Source organism: Prosopis cineraria, unplaced genomic scaffold (genome assembly GCF_029017545.1).
Source record: "Prosopis cineraria cultivar Desert tree isolate PC_DT_omini unplaced genomic scaffold, ASM2901754v1 PC8, whole genome shotgun sequence".
Taxonomy (NCBI): domain Eukaryota; kingdom Viridiplantae; phylum Streptophyta; class Magnoliopsida; order Fabales; family Fabaceae; genus Prosopis; species Prosopis cineraria.
In genome coordinates, this window is record NW_026555339.1 from 4,203,113 (window position 1) to 4,213,612 (window position 10,500).

Here is a 10,500-nt window from a genome sequence, read left to right on the forward strand (position 1 = left end):
TCTCGCTAATTGGAGATAAAAGATAAACTTATTGCTCTAATTTTCGTTTTCAAAAAAAGAAGACGAACAAAATAAGGCAATCAAAACAAAAGGAACAAAATAACTTAAATAAGGGAGTCAAAACAAACCCAACAACATATAATGTGCATTAAAGATCCAAGTACACATCCGATTCTTCAGCACGTGCCCTAACCCTACAACACATGGAACCTAAGAAAGAGGCTTTTAAATCATCTGATACTGACAATAATACAACAAAATGTATTACCAGATTCAACTAGCAATTTTTTTTTTTGGGAGTGACAAAATGATGACAAATGGAGAGGAATAGTAACTAAAAAGCAAAGTGCTTCTCAAATACATCTTTTTTTAAAAAAATGTCAAAAATTCCATTTTAAATAGAGATATTTCTCCCTCACATTAGTCAATTTTGTCGTAATGATTCTTCCCGTTGAAGAGTCCAACTAGTTTAACGCGTAATTACATAGTAATCCTTTTCAGCCAATAGACAACGATTAAAATGGCAGAAACGTGAATAACAGCAAGAGAATAATAAAAAGTAGCCAAATTTGAAAAACAGGAATATTCCTTAGCCGACTTTAATAATTGTAATTTCAAAATTTAAAATATCCCATCATGTGCTTCTTGCTTTCACTAATCCCTGGACCATGGAAAGCTCAGAGTCGCTCTCAGGAATGTAAGCAAAAAAACAAGAGGTGTGTCTTGTGATTGGCTCCACAATCATTAAACTGTTAGGATTCTTGATCAATTATCTTCTCGACAGCGACGGGGTAACTCCATCTTGTGTCTGTTATTTTTTAAAAAAGAAATTATTGTTCAGATTATAATTACAAATTATGCATATGTTTTGCTTTGTTTCTGGTTCATTAATTTTGAAGAAACAACAAATCATTCAGCAAAATTAATATCGGTTCGGTACCGTGTTAAAATATAAATTTGATAATAAATTGTACTTTGTAATTCTTTTTATAAGTCATTTTTACTAATCTCATCAATATCAATACAAAATAAGTAAAAGTAATAAAAGTATAAAAAATTTCAAATATACTCTTATATAGCAAATATAAAAAGTGATGCTATATTATTTTTTATTTTTCATGAATGATAATTTTAAAAATATATTTTAAATATTACCTAAAAAATCACCACATAAACCCTCAATCCAAGCAATGAGGCTTATAAATTCAAAGTGTCTTTTCACCCAACAATTTTTTTTTTTTAACATGGGCCCTTCCTTTAATCTTGATTTACTTTTAATTTGGATGACAAGAGAGATTGGGAGGAGAAAATACTACTTTCTTTGTTCAATATTACTCCTTGTGGATCACAATATAAGTCATAGTTAACTAATTCATAATTTATAAATATTGTTAGTTGAAACCTTAAATTTTTAAAAATGTACACATCTTTTCATTTATATCTTCATTAAATACCATATATAAAAGTCTTGATAATAATAATTAAAATTTTAATACATAATTTTTTTTAAAAAAAGTGATAAATGAAGTAGGGGTATGTTTGGAAAAATAAATTTAAAAGTTACCCAATACCTTATATTTTAAACTAGGCAAGGTTTTTAGAAGATGCATTATATTGTGATTCAGAAGGAGTATAAGGTATTTTTAATTGAATTAATCCTTAACAAGTTAGCTAATTGTTTTAAAATTATTTTTTTCATATTTATTCAGATTTAGTAGAATGTCCCAGTTAAAAAACCTTATTAATTATAGTTCCAATTAAGGAAATTTAAAAAAATCATTGATTTCACCTTGAAATATCATAAATATCTTTTTTTACATCTTACTTTAAAAAAATATCTTATAATTTTTAATAGAGGAAGCAGAAAATAAAACTTTTAAAAATAGACTCATGAAGTTAAATGAATGGATTTATCGAGAGATCTGCCTCTTGAAGCATTATCATTTACAGCTATAAGTCTAAAGGGAGAATTTATTGTAAAAGAACAACTTATTGAATAGAAGAATTTTTTAAACTTTTAAATCTCACGTTTTTTGAGAGACTTCTAGATATAAGTCTTATAACAAAATTCTTTTTCTCAACATAAATTAAAAGTTGAGAATATCTATGAGATATTGCATTACTGAATTCAATCTGAACATTCTCAGGTTTAAATGCAAAAGAAAAAAAAAATTTTAATATAATATTTTCGTTTTTAAATTTTGAACTTTAAACATAACTTAACAGGTATAAATTCTTTTAAATCCATCTAACTATTATTGATATATGTGTATGTGTGTATATGCCTGTAAGTTATGTCAAGTGTAAATAAATTTGAGTTAACATAAAAAAATCTCATATTGACTAAAATTAAATTTAATAATTAATATAAAATAAAATAAAATAATTTATAAACTTGAGTTTTTAAGGCATTGACTATATAAAATGTAATATTCTTCATTGTTTATTGCCCATTTGTTCTTCTATCAATTCCAAACAATTTGTTCTATTATTTGTTTCATTTTGTATGCCAATCAAAACCTTGATATACATATATATATATATACTAATAATAATTGCATATCAGCCATCAAAATATATTCTACCCAGGTATAAACTGGATCTGAATCTTAAATATACATGCACGTTACACACGAAAAAATGCTTTCTTTTTTTCAAAATCAATTCAAAAGGGCCACATCATGTTCAATTAGGTGTGCTGTATTTTTGAAAGTTATTGGAAGTAATGTTGGAAGAACAGATATGCACTGATGACCTGTTTTAGTTTTAGTTGATGAGTCATGTTTTCATGGGCCACAAACAATGTCGGTGGCTACGTGGTCTCAAAATGTGAGTCTATTTATGGAAGCAATGTCGAATCCCAATTCAACTTTCTACTCCTAAAACGGCATCGTCCTGACCTACCCACGCCACATTATATTTCATCTTCTCGTCAAACTTGATTCCTTTTCTTTTTCTTTTTTTCTGAAGTTCTTAAATTATTGATTATTAAAAAATGAACATAAACATATAAACGAAACTGTGTGTACGCGCATTGGCCTAGTAAGCAAAAGTGCCAAACTTCTTCTCCACATAACCATTTCAAGTTTCAAGTTTTATTAAATTTATAATGATGTCTTAATACTTAGCCAACAATCAACTTGATTGACTTGATTAATTTAGAATTGGATTGTAATGAAGACCAGGCCAATATTTCCGTGCTTAATTACAATAGTAATTAGAAAACTTAATTGTTTCTGAGATCTAAAAGTGTTCTTATTTCTTACCAACAAAGCATGAGACTTGGTAAAGCTAATCCACCCATTTTTACGTTTTTTAATAATTATTTGTATTTGTATTTATGAGTGTAAAATTTTAAGGATCAATTGATGTCTAATAAATTAATTTCGTTAAAAAAAAAGTTATGCAAACAATTTTGGACATGCATGCCAATAACTGAAACACGGGATACAACTCAATTATCAGGCTTTTTTATTATTTGCCACCTGCCATTCAAGTCGCAAGATTTAATCCGTTGCTTTCAGAGAAGTTTATATTCATATAATATAATATAAGTTATTTCCATAACTTTAAAGTAAATTGCATTATTCATATTCAAAAAAGGAAATTGCATCATTCATATTTTATGTAATTATATGTAATTGGATTAAAGATGGTTATTCATTTACTTTTTATTGGCATTTGACCAACTTATTGAACATAATTCAAATCATCTTGGCATGTTCATGCATCTTGAACTTTGAGGAGGTCTTAACGAAATTATGTGATGTAATTACAATTGTTTGGTCGAAGATTTTTAGATTGTTTGACCAATAAAAGATTTTTAAATTGCTGCTGTTTGCTATTGTATTTTAAATTAAATTTATCCAATTTAACATGATTATTGTAATTGATTGCAAACATGATGGGTCTACCTTCTCGAATTTCTTTATAATTTATTTGATTCAGTTTTCTACGCCAAATTTTTTGCCCTCATTTTCAGTGCATCCATTTCACAATCCCAATTCTCTTTCTCATTCCTTTATTATCATATTTTGCTTTTTCTTTTTCTTTTTTTCCTTTTTTATTTCCTCCTTTCACTTTCACTTTCACTTTCTTTCACATTCTCAAGCGCAGATGAAATAAAAGGGGGAAAAAAGAAGCAAAAGCACCTGTTCCTCCATAAACGACTCTCTCATCCATCTAAAATGGCTAAATCACACGCCATAAGTTTTCTATTTTGAATTAAGCTACTCCAGAATTTTAAATAGGTAAGAAATATTAATCCAATTCCACATAGAAAATAACACATATGCGAAGAGAGAAAGTTGGGTACTTCTTCATTCTCTATGCTCTTTCCCATAAAAATTGAAAAAAAAAAATGTTTCAACCATAGGCCATAGATCACATTAAACTCATTTTCTCAAAAATCAAACTTTGTATAACATATTTGCATTATGGATGAAATTGAAATGCCATTTTATTATATAATTTAAATAAATAATTTATATTTTATTTTTTGTAGTATAGCAAATATCGAGTTTAAAATTAATTAATCTGTCAGTAGCTAATTATAAGAAAAAATTATAAAGCTATACTATAAGTTATTTTAAGAAACTCATTATTATTTGTTTCATTAAATATAATATTATAATTCATTGAACAAAAACTATTTCATATAATCAATCACAACATTTGTTGTGATTAACATCGACAGTGATTGATGTTAACACTAACACAATTAGGCAACGTGGGTCATGACGGGAATCAAAATCAATGACTGTGCCTAATCAGAGAATTTTAATCACGTACATTTTTTCACACGCTGCCAAAAATATGAGAAAATGCTATGAATTAATTATATTACTCATGATTACTCATGATTTATATTTTCTTACATTTTAGAGAAAATACAACAATAAGTCCATATACTCTGATCGCATTTTGTTTTTAATTTTTATAGTTTTATTTTATTGTTTTCAATCCCTTAATTTCATTTATTGGTAACATTAGTTATTAAAGTTTAAAAAACGGACATAAGACCCGTGAGTTTATGGTAATAGAGCTCATTTCATTGACATGTATTTAACTCCATCAATCCTCTTATTATTTTATTTTTGGATAAATGTCGATCACTTTGTTAGCATGCACTTAATTATTATTAATTATTATTTTTTTTTTGTCTTTTATATCTAGACTTGCCTTCTCTTCATTTTCCTCTACTTTTTATCTCAACCATTAAATTTATTTTTAAATAATTATAATTAATTTTATGAAATATTAAATCTCAACCATTTAAAAATGAATTTAATAATTGAGATGGGAAGTGGAGTAAAAATGAAGAGAAGCCCAGTCTCTCACATCTTGTTTAAGTCAAATATAATTTTTTTCTCATTTGCATTTTATTTTTAATTTTCAATAATTCCCAATCAATTTATTTTCATATCATTGGTGTATTTTTACCATATTAACAAGTATGTTGGCAAATCTACAGGAAATTACCTTCATAAATGACAACTCACCATCCTTATATATTTTTAAAAATTTTAAAATTATAAGGATTAACATTGTAAACTAACTAAATTAAAAGGATGGGAAACAATAAGATAAAATTATAAAAACTGAAAATAAAACACACTCAGAGACCTTTATCTGTGTTTTCCCTATATTTTATGCTGAATTGGATAATTTTTTTTTTTTAAAAAAAAAAAGCTTGGATAACGTTACGTCGTCACTTCAACAGGTCAATGGAGCATAATGGTAAGGGATTCAAATCGACAAAACTACTGGGTGGTAGATCTATTTTGAAATGTACAAGGAAGGAAAGATTTACGTATCAGTGAGCACATAGAGAGGGACTGGAATGTGACGGTGAGCCAGAAACTGCGAGGAAGTGTTGTGTGTGGGAGGAGAGAGAGGCGCACTCAAAGGACCGAGCTGCCTCCACCGGAACTCAATCCTCTAATCCAAGCGTGAATCCTTCCTCCCTCACTTTTCTTCCTTCTCAATCAACTTCCATTTCCTCTCTTCCCTTTCTTTTTTTGTCCCTTCCTCCCACATTCGCTCTTCAAATTCCCAACTTGTGTGCCACACAGATTCATACCTCTCTTCCTTTCCCTTTTTTCTGAATCTGCCGCGTCGGGTTCTCTGTCTTCCTCAGATCTGCTGTCGGTGTGGCGGTTGTCTCTTGGAGATTTTTCTCTTTTTCGTGTTTATTCAGTTTATATTAATCTGAATTGTTTTGTTTTTGGAACCCTCCGCGCGCGATTGAGGATGGAGAACGAGAAGAAATCGTCAGCGATATCTGATGTGGGAGCATGGGCCATGAACGTTGTTAGCTCTGTTGGAATTATCATGGCCAACAAACAACTCATGTCCGGCAGTGGTTATGCTTTCAGTTTTGGTCAGTTCCCGTTCTTCTCAACTATGATTTCTTCTGCTTGGATCTAAAAGTATTAGATCTCTGCCTTCTCCTCCGACATTGTTTGATCTTTCCACTCAGTGGATCTGCTCTATTCTTTATTCGAAATCTTAATTCCGTTGCTGTTTTTTTGTTTCCCCCATAATTTGCAATGTACTTTCTGTTTATATTATTTATGGTGTTATAAATGTTCTGCAGGTGAGTATCATGATGCCAACTTCTTATATTGTTAGATGCTAAAATTTCTGCTTACTGGTTATGAACTTATGATTGTATGGGGTTTATGATTTATTAACTTCCTCCCTTCTCTCCCTTTTGCTCTTTCAGCCACTACCTTAACTGGGTTTCACTTTGCTGTAACTGCTCTCGTGGGTCTAGTGTCAAATGCTACTGGTTATTCTGCGTCAAAGCATGTCCCTCTGTGGGAGCTTCTGTGGTTCTCAGTTGTTGCGAATACGTCTATCACAGGGATGAACTTCAGCCTCATGCTAAACTCTGTGGGATTTTACCAGGTATGATTTTCTGATGAGCATTATAATGTTTATTACCAGCATAGTTGTATTCCTCTCCATCTCAAGTTTTATCTGTCTTTTTTTCCAGTTTGATATTTAAAATTTTCCATCCTTTTTAATGCATTAGATGTTTCACTTTATATAATTTGGATAGTCAACCATTATAGATCTTTATCAAACATCACATGGTAAAACTACTGAAGCATTTCATAATTGGTGGTATGTCTTGATTGATCTGCCTGTTATTAACCAAGGACTGCATCTTTCATTTGACTATCTGCTGGTGTGGGTGGTAAATTGGTAATATCAATCCAATATGTCTCAGACTCAACTTAACCGAAGATATACATATTGTTGGTTGTCACGTGCAAAATCAATGCTACTTTTCCAAAACCTGAATCTAGTATAGCGTTTTAAGAGATGTGTAGACATTACTTTTTCATAGAAGGCTCATTTGGATAGGCCTTTGGAATTTTATTTTATTTTATTTTATTTTAGTTTTGGTAAATCTCTAATAATAAGCAGAAGCTGTCTTTCATTTGAATGCTGTTTTTGAACGATAAAGTTTGAGTTGTACAAATCGTTATTTCTATTTTCTTGGACTTTTAATTGTTGAATCGACAAAAAAGCATTTTTAATAATAATTTTGGAATGAAAAACACTTGTTATAAATTATAGTTTCTAAATTTTTGCCATACGTTAATATATTTTCCTTAATCAGAATTTTACTATAAAATAAAGAAATTTGATTTAAGAACAACCCCTGTCAACAATTGCAAGATTTTGAAATGTGAGCTTATTATGCTGAAAAAAGTCTGATAGCTATGTGCCTCATGCACACTGCAAGTCTCATCTGCTAATTGTCATTATTGCTAGGGATTCTCCTACTAAAAGCGTATCCTTTGACCATATTTCATTCAACCAATTCACAAAATCTTCATTATATGACAGGTTTCATCCATAACTAGTGAAGCTTCCCTAATAAGAGGGAGACTTGGAATCCATTCCCTATTTCCCTGAAATGAAAGGATTCAAAAGGAAATCAGGATCTAGTGTGCAAATTAAATATATAATGGACAAGCCAAAGTCCATACGGCATTAAAAAAATTTGTAATAATAGCTACAGTAGCTCTTGATTTTAATTAAAGATAAATTAAAAGAAATTTGCACGAGCAATGGAATAGAAATTTTCTTTTACTATAAGTGTATCCTTTGACCTACTAATGCCCTTTCATGAAGAGACGCAAATAGTGAAAGGAGCTATTAGCATCTTAAAATCCACCCAAAAATTGTCATGTAATGGATGAAAATTTTTCTACCATAATCCAAACCTGCTCATAACCTAAGCTTTACCTTTATCAAACAATCCTATATACAAAATTCACTAGAAGAGAGAAGGAAAAAATCTATATTTTTTAATCCAAACCTGACATTATAATGCACCTTGAAGTCTTAAACCAAGAAAGAATGCTAGAATGGGTGAAGCTCATGTATTTGGTGCTTGAATGAAAAATATGGTAAATTTGAATTGATGGCTTCAGGGTGTACCTCAAAAGATACCACATGTGACTATGAACAATGAGTTTCTTCAGGTGCTGGCTGGTGTTTTTGCAGAACTGAGACGAAGAAAGGGGAAAGAGAAGAGAGGGGATGCTAGTAGGGACTGTGTGAGTAAAGGGTAGGGATTGTCATTACCAAAACTCAATAGGGATATCTTTGCTCAGTCAAAAAATGGCTTCCTGGTTCTTTCTGCAGTGCCAAAAAAAATTGGCTTCTGAAAAAGCCTGAGAACTGCTTAATTTGGTGCTTTAGCTGTTTTTCTTTCCTTCCCTAGAAATTGAATCCAAGCACACACAGTTAGACCTTTAGGTAACTCTTTGATATTTATTGAACAAAAAATAAAAAATGGCCTCAAGTTATTTTGTTGCTGTATGTTGCTTAAATGTTCTTTAGCAAGGCTTACAACCCTCGTGATCTTGTGATTTAAATTTGTGCTCTAGTGTTATAGTTTTGGGGGATTGAATGTGTTATTATTGGTATACTTTGAGCATTAGATATTTTAGCCTTCAATGCATTGCCGTCAGGCTCTTGGTTCCATCCCCATGATCCCCAGCCTTTACCCCTTGTGTTCTAACTTTCAAAACAGATTGCCTTATCATATTTTCGTTTCTAATTTTCACTGCTTCTATCTCCTGGTTGGTAATTTCTTGCTGTTTATATGTACAGATATCTAAATTGAGCATGATTCCGGTGGTTTGTGTTATGGAATGGATCCTTCATAACAAGCACTACTCAAAGGAAGTGAAATGGTCAGTCTTGGTCGTAGTTATTGGTGTTGGTGTTTGCACTGTAACTGATGTAAAAGTTAACCTCAAAGGTTTCCTGTGTGCCTTTGTAGCAGTTTTGTCAACATCTTTACAGCAAATTGTAAGTAATGCCTCTGCTCAACTATGCTGGCAACATGACATTTTTTGTCATCGTCATTTTGTTTTCTCATGTCATTTGCATTTTATGATTTGTTGTAATTTGAGGCAAATGATGGATGGAACTTCATTAAATTGAGAGTCGTAACTGAGCATCATTATTGTTCTTCATTAGATCTTATAAAGATGTTTTTTCCTTTGGACATGCACATAGACTTCATTGTCAACTAACAGGGTTGAGAAAATACTTGGCATTATAAAAGGCAATTCTTGTGTTACATGCTGTATATACGCTATTTGTATCACTGATTCTTCTATCCCCATTATTGTGACAGACAATAGGTTCTTTGCAAAAGAAATATTCAATTGGATCTTTTGAATTGCTGAGTAAGACTGCTCCCATTCAAGCCCTGTCTCTTCTTATTCTTGGTCCATTTGTTGATTACTTCCTTAATGGCAAGTTGATAACCAACTATAAGATGTCTACTGGTGCAATTGTAAGTAGTCATTCTCTGTCTTGTCGATACTAATCTCTGCCATATTCTGTGTTTCTCTCAAGTTATACAGAGAGTGTTAAAAATGATTTATTTGTACCTTGCTGTAAAATGTTTGCAGTTGTTCATTCTTCTCTCATGCTCACTTGCTGTATTTTGCAATGTGAGCCAATACCTCTGCATCGGACGCTTCTCGGCTGTCTCCTTCCAGGTTTTAGGTCACATGAAAACAGTATGCGTCCTGACATTGGGCTGGCTGCTATTTGATTCGGAGCTAACTTTCAAGAATATCATGGGGATGATTGTTGCAGTTGTTGGCATGATAGTTTACAGTTGGGCTGTAGAGGCTGAAAAGCAGGCAAATGCCAAGGCCATGTCCCATGTCAAAAACAGCCTGACAGAAGAAGAAATCAGACTACTAAAAGATGAGGTAGAAAAGAATCATCTGAAGGACGTTGAACTTGGAGACACTAAAGGCTAGAATGAGTCAGGTTTTGTGGTTAAGATTTGTTAGAAAGGAATCGCAGGCAATGTTAATGTGTTTTATTTGATTTGTTTCTTTTGTCTAGTTTACTTGGCGGTAAATGTTTCTGTGTATCTGCTTACACACATCCATTTAGAAAGTGAGTTTCCGTCTATTAGCAATGCTTCCTCATTATTATAATCTTCAA

General features: G+C 31.3%; 1 protein-coding gene across 1 annotated transcript; it reads left to right on the forward strand.

The window, feature by feature from the left end:
• The first annotated feature begins 5,967 nt into the window (after positions 1-5,967).
• On the forward strand, positions 5,968-10,500 carry LOC129317709 (UDP-rhamnose/UDP-galactose transporter 2). Its single transcript, XM_054962068.1, has 5 exons — positions 5,968-6,382; positions 6,728-6,912; positions 9,139-9,339; positions 9,671-9,832; positions 9,951-10,500. Exons 1-5 carry the CDS (start codon positions 6,253-6,255, stop codon positions 10,308-10,310), a joined length of 1,038 nt encoding a protein of 345 aa, XP_054818043.1. The 5' UTR covers positions 5,968-6,252; the 3' UTR covers positions 10,311-10,500.